This window comes from Chelmon rostratus, chromosome 1, assembly GCF_017976325.1.
Source record: "Chelmon rostratus isolate fCheRos1 chromosome 1, fCheRos1.pri, whole genome shotgun sequence".
NCBI lineage: Eukaryota > Metazoa > Chordata > Actinopteri > Chaetodontiformes > Chaetodontidae > Chelmon > Chelmon rostratus.
In genome coordinates, this window is record NC_055658.1 from 16,682,450 (window position 1) to 16,702,561 (window position 20,112).

At 40.6% G+C, this 20,112-nt stretch overlaps 1 protein-coding gene across 1 annotated transcript; it reads left to right on the forward strand.

The window, feature by feature from the left end:
* The first annotated feature begins 4,979 nt into the window (after nucleotides 1-4,979).
* On the forward strand, nucleotides 4,980-13,211 carry hnf4b (hepatic nuclear factor 4, beta). The gene is made up of 10 exons (XM_041938039.1): nucleotides 4,980-5,085; nucleotides 6,509-6,680; nucleotides 7,693-7,787; nucleotides 9,437-9,543; nucleotides 10,177-10,332; nucleotides 10,475-10,562; nucleotides 10,705-10,857; nucleotides 12,468-12,725; nucleotides 12,850-12,933; nucleotides 13,168-13,211. Exons 1-10 carry the CDS (start codon nucleotides 4,980-4,982, stop codon nucleotides 13,209-13,211), a joined length of 1,263 nt encoding a protein of 420 aa, XP_041793973.1.
* The last annotated feature ends 6,901 nt before the right edge of the window (nucleotides 13,212-20,112 follow it).

Here is a 20,112-nt window from a genome sequence, read left to right on the forward strand (position 1 = left end):
TTCATCAGCGCGCTCAGTGGCCGACAAAGCCATTATTTGGTGATTTGCAATTCAAACAAAATCTGCAGCATTCCAATTACTATATTTGTGTCTTCATATTTTATGGTAGGACATGATTTACATGAAACAAGATTAATACAATGGACAAATTTAAAGTTATGGAGGAGCACAGCAAACCAACTGTTTGTGACTAACTACTCATTTTGATTTCCCTTTATTGACCTTTTAACTCATTGTTTATTCTTTTTGTTCCACAGTAGTTTCAGAATGTTTTTTAAGTCATAAAACCTGCAATACCCAGGTATTGTTAACTGGATGCCAAAAACATAAAAACACAGGAATGCAGCCACTGGTATGATACGGGCTTGTCAGAGTCATATAGCTAACCACAAGTTAGCTTGAAATCAACAGCCTAACTATCAAACAGACACAAAACGCAGCATTAGCAGTTACAGTGTCATCCAAAGGGTGTTGAGTTTGTGGCACACCAGATGAATGGAAGCCTGGTCCACTTACCTAGCTTCAGACAGGTTTCCTAACTCCTCAGACAGACCTGTTGGACTGGACTGTTAGCTCGCCAGATATCAGCAGGACCTTCAGGGGTTTCGCTGCCTGTTGACCGGCAGGTGTCTCACCGTTCTGCTTGTCCTCACCTGTCTGATTTAACAGCTGGTTATAGCTCAGTTTCTTGGCCTTCAGTCTCATGTAAAGTAACGTTAAACAGGTTTTTCTTTTCTAACATCGGATAATTTGCATCGACGAACAGGCATAGCTAGAGCTAGCTAGTTGAGCTTAAGCAATTTTTTTTCTAAAAGTAACGTTAAAACGTAAATTTGAAAAAATAACAGCGGGTGACAACACTTACCGGTGTTTTAAAGACACTTTCCGGTTTTCTCAGAGACTTTGCTTTCCACCTCTAACAAAAACTTGTCCGTCTGCGGCACAATAAGGAAGGTTTTTTTACTTCTTAGCAAACTTGCGACTATTTCAATTAAGCCAAAGACGGCGACCGGAAGTGACGTTTTGTTTGGCCGTTGAAAATGAAGCAAAAAAAAAAAAATATGGACGTACGTACAAAATAATGTTAATTCGTATCTTAAATGATCTGGTAAACTCATTCTGTGTAGATCTTTCACTGTTATTGTTTGGCTAAACAAAATAATCTGGATAACCGTAGAAGTCCTTACTGTGCAACCCACCAGCAATGTTTTGTTTCATCTTGATAACAGGGTCAAAGTTTGCCTTTTCATCTTCAATCTGTGATTCTGTAATCATCAATGCAAAGCTGTGAAGTGTCAAATTTAGGATTATATTCAACTGGGACCAGAAAACCAAGACACTGATCTGAGAGAAGCCACCAAACAAGAAATGTTGATGTGAAAAGTAAAATTGAAATAGCTTTTTCTCAGGAACCTTGTCTGACTTGTCACACTGGCTAGATGTGTACCTGAGTGAAAAGAGAGACATATGACATTCATGAGAGAGGTGCACAGTTTTGCTTCTGTGGTTCTTATTAGTTACTTAAGCACAAATAACCAGTAACACTGTAAGTGCAAGCCAAATTTGGGTCCCTTTTTAGAGACATTTGCAATTCGTTGATGAGGGTCGGTGTTTCCATTATATTCCCCGGTGTTGTTACAGTGTAGTGTTACCACAAAAAAGCTTTTTTCTGTTTCCATCATCTGGTTCTGCAGCTCTAAGCTTCCTCAAGTCTGGTCCTGTACTTTGCTGTTAACAACATCCATCCCTCAACACTGCTGTGACAATAGGAGTTGCAGAGCGGCAAAGACAAAGCACTCGTCACCCTTCTATGGTCTGTATGTGTCCATCTGGAAAAGACATTGGAATAAACAGATTGTAGACTCTCTCTCTCTCTCTCCCTCTCTCTCTTTCTCTCTCTCTCTCAATGCCTCCCAGACCTGGTGGTGTCTGTGACAGGTCCTCTCCTGGTGAGCAAGCCTCCATGATGAATGGCCACCTTTCCACTCTTTATCGCCCCACTAAATCATGCGCTTACCATGCTTTTATGACCAATTTTTGCTGCTTTGTTTTACTTCCCCCCCCCGTTTTTTGAATGAAACTCCACAGGCTGTGGTTTCATTTTTTCGTACTGTTTCGTACATCATATTAATCTGTGAGGGTTTATCATTGCATTGGTATTCAGGTGGAGATTTGAGATCTAGCTTTATTAATCAAATTCACAGAGACAAACGTGTCAGGCTTTGTTTGGCCTGGAGAAATGCTCCATAGAAAATGCTCTTAAGAGCAAATATTTCCAGAATATTTTATTTAATTCATTTAGTGTTTTTTAACATGTATCTGTTATGCAGCACTCCTGTCTTTTATTTCTATTGTGAATTCAGGAAAAGCATAAATTATTTATGTGAGTGAGGGTCACACTTGGAGTTAGTCAGAGCCCAGAGATTGACAGGCAGACTGTATACCAGGGCAGGGGAGAGGGCCTGAGACTAGACAGAATATTCTTCCTCCTGCGGGTGTGATAAATTACTAGACAATGGAGTTTGCTCTGTCTTTATGGATGTCCTGTACCTGCTTCTGTCTTATGAATTCCTAAAACAGCTAATGGTGTAATTTTGCATGTATTGGGATTGGGATTGCAATGGATGACAACATTTTCATCACGGTTAGAGGGGTTTTTTTTTCTTTTCATTTTTAGTATAGAGAGAGACCTGCTATTCATGTAATATATATGTATGAAAGATGAATAAGAAGTCTACATCATGTAACTTGAGACAAACCAATGAAAAGAGGGCTTAGAGAGTTTCCAGCCAAATACAGGGCATGCTGGGAAGTAAGATTATAAGATAATAATGTTTCATTTAAGAAAAAGAATCATGGTTATGTCAATACAGCTTGTTACGTTTAATCAATTAAAAAATGCATCAATTAATATTACCTAAAGATTGCCTTCATTTATGTAAAGATAAATAGTTGAATGAATGCTGAGACTTTTCCATTACGCAGTATAGTAGTAACTGTGTGTAGGAACACACAATAAATATGAAGTTGATCAAACCTCTAAAAGTGTTTTGTAACTATCTCTGCTCCTGCAGAGATTCAAATTGTGGCTGTTTGGTCAGATATGGTGTACTCTTTCCCCCCCTAGTGGACAGAGAAAATCCTGAAAGATGTTCATCTCTATGATTGATTTCATTATCCACGAGCATTAACCAATTAATACAGATGGACAGAATTAAATCTAGCACTTTTTTATTGTAATTGATTAATATCATATTCAGTCATAACAAATTGTTAAGAGTTTAGAAGGAGAACTGTGTCGTTATAGTATGCAGTTCATAACCTATTTTCTTATTTTGAAGGTGATGTTTTTAGTTTCACAAGCCAGACAATCAACAATCATCTGTCATTTTTAACCCTTTCCTGATGGAATATCACAGACCATAGAAGCCTACTCTGCAGTCCTCTTACGACTTTGAGGTTTTGATGATCTATCAATCACCTAAACAAAGCTTGAGTGTGCGAGCCACTGCCAGGGGAGGTCTGACCTGCGGCCTAGCGTGACATTCAAGGAAGGAGTGCTATTCACCCTGGAAATCCTATTACACCAAAGTATGATGGATATCAGTACTGAGAAACCTCATATGTGGTCTGACATATAATTTGTTATAATTTGTATAAAAAAAAAATGGTATGACCACTTTCACCCCTTTATCCCTGTCTTTCACTTTTTCAAAACTGTCCCAACACGCACACACTAACTCATATTCATAAGATCAAGATCTGTCTTGTATTTGAGATCACACAGGCTACCGAGATGTTGATTTGGCCATTTTAATGAAATAAAATTGATGGTACAACACTAGATTATAACACAGAACATAAACATGTAGAGTTGCATAAAATAATTTCACTTCCTGAAGCGTAGCATGATTTTGCCATGGAGCTCATTCTTTTTACCTCAAAAGCCAACAAATACAAACTATTTCTTCAAGTTTTCAGTGGATGAGTAATGAATGCACCGTGGTGATTTATCTGTTTTCTGGGTGACAAATGTATCTTGGCATTTGTAACAATACAGAGCAAAGTTTTGCTAAGCCATAATGACTTTTCTGAAGTTTCAATAGTGAATCAAAGAAGTATGGATTCACTTCATTTGTAAACATGTTGTGGGACTCCAAGTGCTGATCAATAACACCCAAGATATGATGACATGCTACTTATGGGCAAAGGTGAACAACAGAGCGAAGTCTCTCTCTGTCATAAAATTAAAATACTCTTTATCAATGCTATGGAGACGGCGACACACTGTAAGCAAATGTCACCCCCTGCGATGAGGCCTGGGGTTGTACAATATCACTTACCTCAAAACTAAAAGCAAAGATTATTCAGGCACCGTCTGTACTCTTATCAAACGTCTCCCACTCTGTGCTGCATCATTCTTCTGGGTCATATTGATTGTGCAAGGTAAGAGAATACCATGTAAATCTTCAGCTAAAATAAAATAAAAGACATCCCAGCAGGCAACCTTTGGACTTGTCTTTGACTTCATTGACTTTTGTGATGACATTTATCTTCCTGATAGTCATGAATATACTGTATTGTAACATGTAATTCACATGTCTTTCTCACAGGTCTTGTCTGTTTTCAGTCCTCACAGTGAATTTGGTTTATCTGTCTCTGAACTCTCCCCTTTATATGTTTTACTGATAAGAAACCAGCAAACAGAAAGCGGGACAAATTTCAGTCACTGGAGTGGACCATCACAGAGCAGCTTTTTAACTCCCCGCAAAAATGTTAAACGTGACATTGTGAAGAAGTTCAACACACAGGGAGCGGATCAAGACGACATAAACAAAAGCTGCCAAAAACTGGAAGGAAGGGAAGGTTTTCGGTCCATAGATGGGATACCTGTGATGAAGAGGGACTGAATTCATGATCTGGAAGTTCTGCATATCAACCAGTCTCAAAGCCCTCCAAACCATAGAGCCTCATGAACCATGAAGCTCACTGGGACTATGATTAAAGTGGAGTACACCCATGGCAGCACAGACAGCGAACATTTAAACAACACGATGGTGAGACCACTGCAAACACATACAACAGGTATGACAATTATGACGAACTTCAGTTCAGAGTTGCAGCTAACACTTATTTTTATTGATTAGTCTGCTGATGATATTCTTGATTAATTGTTTGATGTAAAAGAATATCCACCTGTGGCCCCTCACAATTTTCCAGAGTCCAAGGTCTTTAAAATTGTCAGTGGTCCAAAACCAACGGACACTTTACAATGATATAAAACAGAGAAAAGCAGCAGCTAATTACAATGGAGAAGCTGGAAGAAGGTAGTGTTTGGCATTCATGCTTAAGAAAAGATGTAAACAGTAAATCAGTGATCAAAATAGTTGCAGATTAATTTTCTGTCCTTCAACTAAACGTTTCAGTATTCCACATTAGTTTACGTTCTGATCTAATTTCCTTCATAATCTTATCCTCTGTCATCATTATAATTGGGGCTCTGCTGAGTTGAATTAGGCCCTTTCCTTGCCACTTTAAATGGAGAAGCTTTACCAACAGGCCGCTCTTCAAATCCAGATAACTGCGAGGCAAATGTATTCTAATCTCTTAATTCAATCTAACTGATCTTTGACCACAGAAAGCATTTTCCTTGTTAAATTGTAATCCCTAGCTGCTTCATCTCCCTAAACTAAATATGCAATTTACATACATTATAGCCTGCGGTCTGTACAGTGCAGGAGCACACACTGCACCATAAATGTGCATTTGTCAGTGCTTTTAAGAAAGACAGTCCTGCGGCAATCAAACACCGGCAGGATGCGATTTAGAGCAACATGGAAGGAGACTGAATTTAAACAGAGCGCCCAATGTAAAATTAGCCAGAGGAGAGCAGTGGACTTTGGCTTGCCACTGACCTCTAACTGCTTTAATTAAATGGGGAGTTTCCTCTTCCTCTTGAGTTATAACTAGCAGTGCTCCTCCGAGGCCTATGGCACTGGCAGTCAAATGGAGCAGTGATATCTCTACCTATAACCCTGCTTTTATCATTATCACCACTGCTCCTGCCGGACCAATGAAACAGTGCCCACGTGATTCCTCAGGGGCCGTGGGTACACAATCAACACCTTGCTGCAAAGTTCTGTCCATGTGCAAGGTTATTTCTGTTCACAGAGGTGGAATAAGATTCATTATGTGCCTTCGTTGATGAAAAGGATCGTGAATGATCGTCTCTGTCAAGGTGCCTGTCCGCTCTGAACGAAGCCGATGTTCTCTCAGCCATGTGATCTGTTTCAGATGCTTGTGGGGCTTATTAGTTTAGACTCCAAGATATTTACTTATTCATTAGCAGCCAAATAAAAGGAGTCCATGTCTCAAAGGTCACAGAGAATCCCACTCCCTTACAATGCAAATGTCTATCACTTGTCTCCTAGTTAAACCTTTCCTCAGGCATTTTCACTGTATACTGTAATGCTGTATTTTATCAGGCACGTTGTCTTCTAATTGACAGACTCGCCAGTGTCAGCACCCGCCTCATCGCTCTCGCAGCCTGATGGAGGGAGGACTCAGTGTTCCATCTGTGCAGACAGAGCCACAGGTAAACATTATGGAGCATCCAGCTGTGATGGCTGCAAGGGCTTCTTCAGGAGGAGCATTCGTAACAGCCATGCTTACAACTGTAGGTGAGTAGACCCTCCTCAATGCAACAGATCACCTTTCAAAGACATCGGTTTCATTTTTTATTAAATATTCACAACTGTATTACGATAAACTCTTTGTAACAGGCAATACACAACAGGAGCAATAACAATGACTCTGAATTTTTAAAAATCTTGTTAAAGTGGAAGTGAGCGGTAATTCTATGGTGTCAGTTATCACCCAATGCACAGTATAGGGTGAGATGTATCACAGAAGAAACTTCACCTAGCCATAACAGGAACTAGTCCAGGCATGGAAGCAATAACGTGTACGTAATGAGAGAGGACTCTAAATCCATGGTGAGATATAACTGGGGTGTCTTACTTTCCCATGTGAGCAGTTTATTGAGCAACACTCTGCTGACAACAGATTCTCTCATGTCTTAGCTTGCCTCAAACAGTGTGCCTGAGTGCACAGAGAGTTATCAGGTCACAACGTGTAAATGATAAAGAACAAAAATATGACTTCAATATTCAACATGACTAACTGTGTCTTCCTCTGTTAAAGGGGAAATCCACTGTTTGTTTAAAGGTTGCAGGAAAAAAAAACCTTGTTTCTTTGTGGCTGTGGAGGAAGCTGCACGAAGCCTGATATATGGGCTCAAGTGATGTCACTCGAGTCAGCTTCAGTTGCAGAGTTCAAGTTTGAAAATGAAAAAAATCTGAGGGTGTGAAGTTAGAAAGAAGTGATCACACCAGTCCTCTGCAGCCCGCTCCTCATCCCCTGATAGAGTAGCACACCTGAATATCTGATCAGATGCTTGGTAACTGCACTGTGGGTAATGTAGGCACCAGGATTTAGGAAGGAAGGAAAAAGAATGCATGGACAATCAAAACATAACTCTTGTGCTGCAGCACCAATTTTGCAAATTTTTGAAAAACTGTCCATCGTGAGTCCAACAGTGTTTTAGAAGTGCAATGTTAAATCTGTGTAAAAACTCTTTAAGTATAATGTCGCAGCTGTGAATCTGTGTTTCTACACTGCATATTTTTTCAGGTTCAACAGGCAATGTATTGTGGACAGAGACAAAAGGAACCAGTGTCGCTACTGCAGACTACAAAAGTGCTTCAAGGCTGGAATGAGAAAAGAAGGTCAGAGGAGATATTTCAAATTTTTTACGAAGCTTTCTTTTTTAATTTAATATGGTGTAAAAATGTAATTAATGTCATAAACCACAAGAACATGCATTAATGGTTCAGATATACATTCAAAACTTTCAAATTCACTGTTCACGATTGGCATTGAAAGCATGTCATGTCTTACTTTTAGGGAACAAAACAAGAAGACCAGTGGTGGTTTGATAGAGGAAAAAATATTTTTCTTTCTTTCTAGAGCAACAATGAGTGTGCCGTGGATTAATTTCCATGCATGTGTTTGTGTGCTGTGTGTTTATACCTTTGGCCTTATCTTCCATTGACTCCAACAGATAAGGAGGGACGAAAAGATGTAATCAGAGGAGCGATGAATGGTCTCTACACATGAATAATCACCACGGCTGAGCATAAGCAAATATTTGCTCTGCAGTTTTCTGGAAAGATGCAGCTCACAACCCCCTGAAGGGGGGGCCAGGCACACTAATTTAAATGTTTACATAACTAATTTACCCCGGTTTGCATAAAATGCTGTAATATCACTTTAACATTAGACCAGAGGTACATGCAGTAGAAACACACAAGTAAAGCATTAAACAAGCCTTGTTTTGTAGATTTCCTCTGAGCACACTTCCTGTAACCGTTCCCTCCAAATCCAGACTCAACTGATGTTCCACAGAAGATTAATTTTGGCACATTGTCATGCAGGACCATGTCAGTGAAGCACAGAGGGAGCCTCCCGCGCCTTCTCCTCCTCTAGTTTGATTAATATGCTCCTGATTGGTCGCTGAGAGGACAGCTCTGATGACTGATTACTCTGACACTCGGTCCTGTTGTCTGACTTTGCAGAGCCATATTGGAATCAGTCTGCAGCCACCAAGATTGCTCTGTTTCTAATGACTCTCACAGAGGGGTCATCAACATGTGATGGCATCTCCTGCGCTAAACATAATCCACATCATCAAGCATCCAGGCGTCCACGCCCATTTTTTTTTATTGTCAGTGGCAAATGCAAGAAGCTGTCATCAGCATCGGACTATCAAATCGAGATATATCAAATCAAGATGGGTCTACACAACAGGATTAAAACATTACCTTCTACAACTTTGTTTCAGCGCACTACATACTTCACAGGGTGCATCAGAAAAGACTTTCTCTACATTTGTCATCTTCTCTCTTTACCGCCACCTTTTTTCTTATCAGGGAGAAACAGAAAGAATAAGATGAACAGTATTAAAGGATGAGTAACAATGTGAAATTAAAATTTACGTTTCTTTATATTTTAAACATTTCATTACAATGTACAAAATGGAAATGTCTACCCATTTATATCACATCTCAACATCAACTCCCAAATTATTTCACATTAAAGGCGGTGATGTTTAATTACATCATATTATTTTACATCCTGAAACATGTACACTGAAGATTCTCGAAAACGCTTTGCTAATTTCTGCCACATTTGCAAAGTAGGCACCATTTGGCAGGCTAATGCTGGCCTGAACTGCAGCTTCAGTGTAACAGAGGATAGAGGGACCTTGTGGAGGCAAAGAGTAGGTCTTTTCTTTCAGGAGATGTTTGCAGCAGAGGTTATGTCTGGAGAAGCCAAGAAACTTTTCTGATGGTTCTTGCCTCTCTTTAATCTCCAGCTGTGCAGAATGAGAGAGACTGCATCAGCAATCACAGAGCCAAGGGGCAGACAGTGGGCACTCTGTCTATCAGTGTGCTGCTGCGGGCAGAGGCCAGTGTGCAACAGGTAACACGCCGTTGCTTGAGATCCCACACTTGCATTTCTCATATATGCCAGCCAAAGGATTCCTTCCCTATTTGTGGAAGTCATGCAGATGGAGGCCAGAGAGGGAGATGATATAGGTTACATTTTAGACAAGCAGCCATTCAATTCTGTGGATGTTCTAGCTGTAGGCCGGATTCAGTTACTCCTTAGAAATTACAAAATTGCCGAGGGACCCCATCTAATCATAGCCCATTTAATTGCACCACTAGGTCTGGGATTGTGTGCCGATGTTCAATTACCTTCAAATGCTTAATAACAACCACATATGTGCTTTTGCATGTAAAAGGGAAAGCACAGAAATAATTTATATGATTGGCAAATGAGCTACTATGGCAGATGCAGCTGGGCTGTTTCTTTTTCTCCATCCAGCATTGTTTACTGTTGATCCATTTAAAAAAAAAAACCTCCTCTACCTGCCTCATCTTGATTTAACCTTCACAGCTCTCTCTCACACACCTAGCAGCATCATCACCTTCCTCATCCCCCATTTATCTCTCTCCCCCACATACATGCTCACACACCTCGTGGTTCATTCCCACATTGCAATATCACCTGAGCCCACTGTGAACTCACACTTTACTTTGACGCTCTCAGTTCCCAGCTCCGGTCTCACCCAGGAATCATGACATCAACACCAAGAAGACAGCCTGCATGGGAGTCATGTTTGAGTCTATGAAGCAGCAACTCCTCCTGCTGGTGGAATGGGCGAAACACATCCCAGAGTTTTGTAGCCTATCGATAGATGACAGGGTACGAAGGACTGAATACCTTTTAATTCTTAAAGCTGTTGCTGACTTAATATTTGTTTCATGCTTTGTTTTTACATTTTTCAGTTCGGTTTTTGCATGTTACAGCTGCATGTGACATGAAGCCTGTGTATGTATGTGTGCAGGTAACCCTGCTACAAACCCACTCTGCAGAACATCTTATCCTGGGGGCAGCAAGACGCTCTTTACCGTATTGCAATCTCATCCTTCTAGGTGGGACAGATTAAACCTGCCTCTGGTGCTGTGCTTTTTAATTCCATTATTCAGTTATGTGGCAAGCATTTAATGTATCTACAGTTATCTCCAGGCTGAAATATTTTGCAAATGAATGGATTTGTTTCTGTTTATTGAGCAGGTAACGACTTTGTGATCCCCCTGAGAGGTGCAGAGGTAGCGGTGTCCAGACTGGCTTTCAGAATCCAGGAGGAGCTGGTCAAACCTCTCAGAGAGCTGGGCATCACAGACAATGAGTTTGCTTGCCTCAGAACCATTGTCTTCTTTTCCCCAGGTCAGTCTGTGATCAGGTGGCTGTGGATTGTAATTTCTGTTCTGCCTCTACAAAGAGTAACTTTTTTTGATGTCCCCTTTGGATCTGTTTCTTTTCTTGGCCGTTTGCATCTATAGTTTAGTCTGAGTGGTCTTGCTTCAGTGTGCTTTGGGGAGATTCTCTAATAATATCAGGATGTGGTGAAGGAACTAGTCCTTGGCTGGCAGCAGAGGTGGCGGCCTGCTGAGTTAAATGGCCCATTTACCTGAGGCAGGAGCAGTGGAGGCAGGCTGGAAGACTGACCCGAGGACTGAATTGACAGACTGATTCAGCCCAGCAAAGATACCCACCATAACAGTTATGCCAGAACTTTTCTTAAAATATATTTTCAATCATCCCCTTTAAAAGTTTTTTATTACACTGTTTCTGTAAAAAAAAAATACTAGTGTGTTGTTTTCTTTTATACCATTATACCATGCTGCTCTGTGACAACTTCATACACAAAGTCAGTCTTTAAATAAATAATCAGATCTGTCAGATACATGGCATATCTGACCTGATCAGTGCATAGTTCCAGTATGCAACATACCACAGAACTTATTGTGTATAATGATTTTAAGACCTATAAGGAGATGGCCACATGCAGGGAAACTCCTCTGTTCTAAATACCAAGCAACAAGGCTGTTTCATGTTGTAAAAGTAGCTCTGATGGTAATGATATAAATGATATCAGGGTGACCAAAGAAACATCTTTGTCTGGACATTTAGAGAAGGGTCTTACTTTACTCTTATCAGGAGGTTATTTCTCATTTTTATCTATCATTGGACTCATGGGGCTCCAGGGGCTGAAGCAGTGATTGGTTAAAAGGTGTCCTTGCCTGTCGCATTAGAAACCCAGTAAAAAAATTACAAAAAGGAACATACCATGTTTGATTTGATCAGATCTCCTACTGGCTAAAAAAGCAAAACAAACACTGGTACTTCTGCATTATCAATATTTATCAACCTCGCATAACTGAAGAGCTAAATCCAATTTTTGAAGCAAAACTGTAATGACCATACTACATACAGTCTGCTAGAAAGGAATCTTTCTGCCTTATTTTCTTCTACTCGATAAAAATACTTGGCTTGATTTTTAAAAACAGCTTCCATGAGGACAGTGTTGAGATCTTTTACAGGATTTGTATTTCTCAACTCATTACAACATCATCTGTACTCTGTCTTTCTCTAAGGAGAAAAGGATGCCTTACAGTCAGATACTGGAAACCACAAAGAACTCCTTTAACTTAACTGGCTACCCTGAAACTGTGATTAAACAAAAATGGTGTTCACATATCTCTGAACTTCTGCACCTGCAAAAACTTAAACCTGCTTTTCATTATCATATAAAACTATAATATGGTACAATTAAACCATATCTCTTGACTTCATTCACCTGTCTGTCTCTCATTCAGCAATCTCTGAATCTCTATTCTTGTCTTACTGATCTTATCTCCATAGATAAAATCCTGCCCCGCCCTTCACTCATTGCTAATGTTAACATTTCCCTGGTAAAAACTTTACTTCATAGCCTTTTCTTTACAGTGTACTCTGCACTCTTCAGCATATGTCCTCTTACCTTCATCTAACAGAGTGTCCAGGCCTGAAGCTCCCTCAGGTGGTTCGAGATCTGCGTTTCCAGGCCCAGCTGCTGCTCAAAGAGGCAACATGTGAGCAGAGGGGAAGGTTTGGGGAGCTCCTGCTGATCCTGCCTCCCCTGCAGAGTGTGGCCTGGCAGATGGTGGAGACTCTCCAGTTAGCACAGCTATTGGGTGAAGCCAGAATGGACAGCCTGCTGCAGGAGATGCTGCTGGGAGAGGGAGCCAAAACTCAACAGGGTAGGAGATCCTGCTACAGGATTTACCTTGACTTAAATTAGACGGCATATTAAACATTGAACTGTACTGAACTTGAACAACAGTCATGACTGAGACATTATTATGTCGTCTGCCTCAGTTTCTCCTCTTCCTTCAGGTGATGGCCTGACTCAAGACTGGCAAAATGAGCAAAGACCTTCTACAACAAATGTCACCACTGTCATCTCTCACGTTTCAGCATGTGAGCCCACACAAATGAACCTATCACAACAGTTTTGAACATGCACCTGGCCAGATCAGCTTATATTCAAGCAGCTTTGACTTTTCATTCACTGACAATGTAGATGATTTTATTCCAACTGTGTTTTACCACCAAAACGAGAAATATATTCACCTCAGCACGTAGTGGGTCTCACGTTCCTTGAGAACCCTCATGTGGTAAATGCCATCGTTGATGTCTGTCTCTCTCACACAGCTCTTTCAAACAGCTTGCCTGCTGCCCCCACAGACTGGCACTGAGGTGTACAGACATGGAGATGCTGCCAGTGTGACCACAGCATACAAGAGGCACCTGTCCACACCAAGAAACACCTCAAGAAACAATAACAAGGAGCGGAGGGCTGTTACGAGCTTCAGACAGTACACAAATATATGCACACACAGCACATTCACACTGTGCACACATGCAATTATGCATACATACACGTAAAGCGACCCACTAATTGGAAAAAAAAAAACTTGAGAGTGATGCAAAAATGTGTCTCACAGGTCGAGATTATTTGAAACAGGAACACATGAAACACTGAATTAATGACATCTAGCATGTCACAAAGGCACATTGATGAATAAATGCTTCATCTGGAAAGTGTGTAGAATAAAACCACTGACAAATGCAAATAGGTTAACATTGTACTGAACTATATCTGTTATAGTTTAATCGTTCCTACAGTGTGTTTGACTCTGACATAGAGCTGAAGCAAAGGTGCAGAAACTGTCAGCAGAGGGCGCACAACGCCTGTTCAGAAACACATTTGTTGGTCCCTGTGAGTCAAGCTTCTCTCCACAAATAAAAACCATCACTCATGTTTTTGTGGTTAAAGATTTGTCATGTAAATCTGCCTGGAGAAATGGTTGTATTTCACAGGTGTTGTCACAATAGAGTGGATTTCAATGCAAAGAGAACTAGCTGTGGATAGAGAGTCCACCTTGATGACTGGAAAGTTGTGAATTATGAAGTCACAGTGAGGTGATGAGGGATGAGGGGGCTCAACAGCACAGAAGCTCAGATCAGCTGCAATGACTCAATATGTCTGGATGACAAAAATGTGCTCTTCATAATGAAATCATTTCTCTTTCTGGCTAATCTGTTTGTTTTCATATCTTAATTACTGAGTTTCTATAAAAAGGGAAAAGAAACCCATCCTTGGTTCTGCCCTGAAGCCAATGGAAACCATATCCACAACAGTAGGTATAATCTAAACAACATATTTGTTGTTAATTCCACTATTCTGAAGATCAAAGCAGCATAAAAGATATTCGATGTCTAAATAGTGACGTGGTCTCTTTCCATTCGAGACAGTATCAGGTCTGAGCCCAATCAGTAGAGGAATCTCTGATGCTGAAGTTATATAACATTATATAATGACATAAAGCCAAGTGGTTCAATGTAATGAGAGGAGAAAAGTTCACATTTCACTGACTGACATGTACAGTGTGTGCTTGGCTTGCACTCATCGGCTGCATACAGCACATTAACTCATACAGAACAGTCAGATTCCTCTCAACTGAAGACAAACTGCTGTAGCAACGGGACTCTGTGGAGGACAGCATAGACAGATCACAAGGACATCCACTTACAAGTATGAACACACAAGGGACGCTAATTCATCACAAAGGAAACAAAGTTTGATATATTTTCAGCCTTTTCAGCCTTTTTCTTTTGCCTCTGAATTTGTTTGGTTTTCTCTGGGTGCTTTCCAGTTTACTGCTACAATGCAAAGACATGCAATTCAAGTGGCTTTGACTCTATAAATAGCCCATACTTCAGATACTACACAAATATGAGTGTGTGAGAACATGGGCAGATAACTGAATGCACCTATTGGACACAGGCGCAGACGCCCATTGGGTCAGGGGGCCCCAAAGCCAGTGACTCTCCAGTGCCTGTTATCAGACTTTTTGGAGAGTCAAAGAACTCAGCAGGGACATCACATTTGTTTGCTTATGATCCTTTAATATTGAATATTTGCAGATGGAGAGTCTGATTTATTTTTAGTCATCTATATTTAGTTTAGTTTGGTAGTAGAGCAGCACAGTGCATGCTTGCAGTAAGTCAAAGCTGAAATTAGCGAAGCAGTTTGAACGTGTTTGTCAGCTGAACAGCGCTACTTTAAGAGAATATAACCAGAACCACAGAATTTATATATAATATAGTATTTTGTATAGTACATTATTATTATATCAGCAGCACTTATGATTAACCTTCAAAATGTTCCTGGGGCCAGTACCTTTTATCGTCCGTGGCCAGGGGCTCATCGTCTTAAAATCTATCCATCTGTGTTGGACCGTGTGATTGACCTTTGACCTCTCATGCAGCAGGTGCTTCCCTGCTGCTGTAGGCTCCATCCTGTCAAGAGCCTGATTGCAGCTTGTAAATACACAGTATGACAAGTGGACTAATGGACCAATAAGTGAACAATTAGTCAGCCACAAACAATCTGTAGATCAAAGGAACATCTTTGTTGTACCTGACAGGAGTATTTTTTCATCATGGCTGGTATGCATCACTTCCCCATTATCAGCCACAACAGAGAGCAGAGCTGCCCCCTCCTCCACCCTCAACTGATGTAACCTTCCTGTTCCGTGTGCTACAACTGGCCTTTGCCATCACTTTCATGGATGAAAAGTTAAAAATGAAGACTGATCTGATTTTAACTTGCTAATCACAGCTCTGTCTGAGATTCAGTTTAAGAGATCTGTGTCAGCCTGTACTCACCGTAAGCAGGAAGGGGAGGACTGAGAGGTAAAACCTCTTCACTATATCATCCTGCTGGAGGAAACTTGGAAACAAAAGCATGCCTGGAAGCATGTCCATGATGGGCATTTCTTCTGTAAACAAAGTTGCGCTCCATATAATCTGTTTCTCTCACAGCAGGACGTGACAAGCTAGGCCAGGGTTCCTTTGAAACCAGATTAATAATACCAACAGGGCCACCTCATTGAATACAGTCTAAATATTACACAGGTGAAACCCTCAGTGCCTCAGACTGATGCTGTCAGTGTTATCATTTTGAAGAGGTTAGGGGACTTTAATTGTACAATCATACAGCATCCAGGCTGAGCAGAGGTGACTGTAAATTAAGTCTAAGATCAAAGAAGTCATTGCTTTCCAGCTGACTAAACGTTCCTCAGGTCGCAGAACAAAACATGCCAACTCACATCCACTCAAACAGGTAATTAGGCTTTTAAACAGGAACATGAGAAAGTTGAAAATGGGCTCCTTGTCATACTCAAGTTTCACTGTTTGTCACCGTTAAGAGGTTCAGCAGTGACACCGCTGTGATGTTGGTTTCCTTCCCAGAGGCCTGCTGTGCTGGCAGTCTATTGATCTGTCAGCTCAGCAGAGAACACAGTGATCAGTGTTAAACGCTGAACGCTCGTTCTCAGCTGTCAATGTCATCCCCCCACATCCTGGGTGGAATGAGTCCAGAGGCAGGGCTTCTGTCTCTACTAACGTTGTTCTTTCACTCCACAGTATGCAAACTCTTCAGGAGGCTGCCAAACATCTCGGAGCTCCTTGGGTATCTGCTTCAGTATAAACATTGCGCAATCTCCAAATGCTGGCTGCAGACCTGCTTGATCCTCTCTACTGAAGGGCATGAACGGCTTAACTATGCCACAGTATTATTGGATTATTCTTATGTGGAAAGGCACTGAGGTAAGAGCGGGGAAACAATGACATCATCAAATCAGAGGTTGTTAAAATCAAATTTGCATGTGTCCCAGTTTAGAAGTCTTACATTAAAACCAGGAGAACTTCTGAACCTTGACAGTGTGCACCACATGAAACAAGCGAATGATAAACAGTGCAGATTACTTGAAAACTGTCTTTCTAAACATACTGAGAATGGAATAAAAGATTATTGTGGTCACTCACATTTTCAAAGCACTTTTGTGCAGACACACTCCCACAGCTCACAATAACAATGGAAAATAGTTCACAGACAGCAGCTGAGTACACCTTCTTGCTCTTTTTGAACATTCGAAACCAAAACAAAGTAAGACTCCAAAACTTTCCACCTCATGGCTGATTTCCCTCCTTGACAATGATATTACTTACTAGAAAGCACATGACCTGCAGGTAAATTTCAACATTGTTAAAGTGAAATGATTTGCATTGGATTTTGTTTTATTTCTATAACGAGGACCTTAGAGATAACTGTAGGAACTTCACTGAAGAACTTAGCTTCTATAAACTATTTGGTTTTGATAAAAAAAAAAAAGTTGTCATGATTTACTAAAATGGCAAATGTTGCAACTAGAAGTGAGAACTATTTCAGAAATGGCTCAGTCACTGTACTGCTACAGCCTAAAAATGAGGGGCAAGTCGGCAGAGCAGTGAGAAAAATGAGACCAAACCTGTGAGAGAGAAACAGAAACAGTGGATCAACATTTGCAGCTCGAAGGCTGAAATCCATAAGGTCAGGAGTGAATTAGATGAGTCCACTGCTGTCAGTGCTCGTGGATGAGATGCTGCTGAATCTCTGACACAATTCAATAAGTCAATCAGGGATGTTTCTAAAAAAAAAAAAAAAAACTGTTGTAATCAGTGTTATCCTTTCACATGATCTTATGATGGGTATGGAAGTTAGCATTAATGATCATAAATATTCATCCCATAATAAACACTTCTGTCTGCTGGTATGGAAAGACAGCATGTGTCTTTCTGCCCAGCGAGGCCGGTGAAGTGCACAGTCCCGATGTTTTCTCTGCCCTCTCAGGTAGTAGAGACAGACAGCAGTCTTCTTTGTGTTATGGATTTATGACTGGAAACCGCTCCATCTAAATATAGCTGTGCAGAAAAGCTGCTTTCACCGTGGTCTGAATTTCAAGCAGGGACCCTGTAAGGAGACGCAGCACTTCAAGTTTTAACCTGAATGTTCAACCTTAGGCAAATTAGCTGAAAAACTCTTCAAAAAAGTGATTTTTTGAAGTACAAGTCTTTGCTGCAGCAGAGATATTAGGCAAGATAAGATCTGCTGTCAAACTCTTGCAAATTATCCTTCTCAAGAGAAGATGGGGTCATCTTTCACCCTTCAACCCTGACAGTAAATCCAAACAAAATAAAGGTGCTTTCAACCCTGGAATCATCCTCATAGTTTGCAGACTTGTAGAGTTAACAAAGACGAGAACAGAAGGAGTGTCTGTTTCGAGTGCTATTAGAAACTTAAGTGTACTGTATAAATTTTGTACGACTTGAGTGATGGAGACAGACAAAAACTAGGATGCCAGTGTACATTCAGTCTTCAAACAGTACTCTGCTCAGCAAACTATAAAGTGCAACTATAAAGTGATCCTCACTAAAGCTGCACAAGGTCTGTGGTTCAAATGCAGTTTATAAGCTGGCCTCAAAGCCCCCTTATCTTAAACATAAAGTACCAAAACAAACTTTTAAGCATCCTTTTATGTGAGTATAAAGTTTCATGAGGATCTTTTAATGGCTTGCCTGGCCACATTATACAACAAAGCAAACAAAGAAAAGGGGACTTTTGTGTTCCTGTGACACCACAATACTTCTGGTTTGAAGAGAGAAGACCCACATTTGTACTATAATGGCTATTAGTTGTACAAGTGGTGTTTAAAACATCCCATTTTACTTGAGCTATGATTATGCTGATGACCTGACAGGATAAGAGGGGACATTTTAGACTGCAGACGTTCTGATGCGGTCTTGACACTCCTGACCTCTGACCCCCTGGGGATAAAATTGAAATAACCACACTGATGAATGTCTCACAGCCTTGAGCTTCTGTCTTAGAAAATCAGCCATCTATACAGTTTGTTAGAAAGACAGTTAAGTCATGAATAAAAGTGTTTTCTGATCTCTTGTCTTTGGAGCTGAAACAACTGATGCTGCCGTTCCTATTGGTAGAACCCATCAGATGGAGCTGGAAAGAAAGACTGTTAATCATCTCACTTTCCAATCAGAGTCCTATGCAGTTTTCAAGATTTTCACAGTGCCGTTGTGCAGCTGTGGCTCATGACGCACTGTGTGTGTGTGGAGAAGAAGACGCAAAAGCAGATTTCTCTGTCCACTGAGCATGAAGCATTTCCTTTGATGCAGGTGATGTTTTTCAGTTTAAGGAAGTTGAATGTGAAATAATGGCTGTTGTATGCGTGTCAAAGGTCCCCACTGTGGGCAGTGGTAGTGATAACAATTTGCGCCTGTGTAATTTTGTAATTTTGACCCATCTTTGTTGTTTTGTGTAATGTAGATACTACCAGAAAACAAGCTTTCAGTGTGTATGTCTGCTCCTGTATTATACTGATGAGCTATGACCAAACCACCATTCAAACTGTGCTTTAAGAAAGTCTCACAGATAACAATAAATTATGTCAATGTTTGTTTTTATTCGCAAATTCTGACATACATACATACACTTGAGCATGCATATATTCATGCAAATATTCATGCAATTAGAACACAATACACTCACATATTATAACTAGGAATTAAAAAAAACAAAACAAAACAAATACAAGATACAGAAGCAAAAGAAAATGAGGAAAACACCCCTGACCCCCTGACAAAGACCCTGCAGGTCTCAAATTAGGGACGCAGAGCAAAACTGTGGAGTCTGCTGGAAGGCATCTATCATGCAGGGCAGATCTCATGGTATATTCTGCAACCTAACCTCTCCTTAGAGTGTTGCACACAGTGCAGAAATTTAAATTGGATTAAACAGTGCATTATGAGAACCCTGATGGATGTGCTGCAAGCATCCTTCCCACAGAATGTCCAAGATCTCAGTGCCCATTTATTCATCCCAATAATAATAAAATAAAACTTGACATTCTTTTGAAGCTGCATTTATGTGCACAACTTAACTGTTATGTCATCAAAAAGGAGCATCAATAAACACAGTCATAAACAACGACATGTAAACAATTACAAAGCATGAGGATCTTATCCACTCCGACCTCGCTGTATCGTAAACAGCATAAACAAGAGGTGAAAAGTGGCAAAACTGATTTAATTATGTTGTGATTCAAGGCTGATTCATTCAACGATCCTCCTTTAAGTGTGTTTACAGGCAGTGAATTTCATTACATGACACTGATATCCCTGGCAAAAGCACGTCAGGCACAGAGCTCACAGAAGGCAGCGCTCACCAGAGCAGCCTTTGAGCTCTAAACTAAT

What these genes read in the sequence shown, in the direction of transcription:
- hnf4b (XM_041938039.1), top strand. Translation starts at nt 4,980, where the DNA reads ATGAAGCTCACTGGGACTATGATTAAAGTGGAGTACACCCATGGCAGC. An exon ending in AGCCATGCTTACAACTGTAG is followed by an intron (nt 6,681 to 7,692) that starts GTGAGTAGACCC and finishes ATATTTTTTCAG; the next exon opens with GTTCAACAGGCAATGTATTG. An exon ending in CAGAGGCCAGTGTGCAACAG is followed by an intron (nt 9,544 to 10,176) that starts GTAACACGCCGT and finishes TGACGCTCTCAG; the next exon opens with TTCCCAGCTCCGGTCTCACC.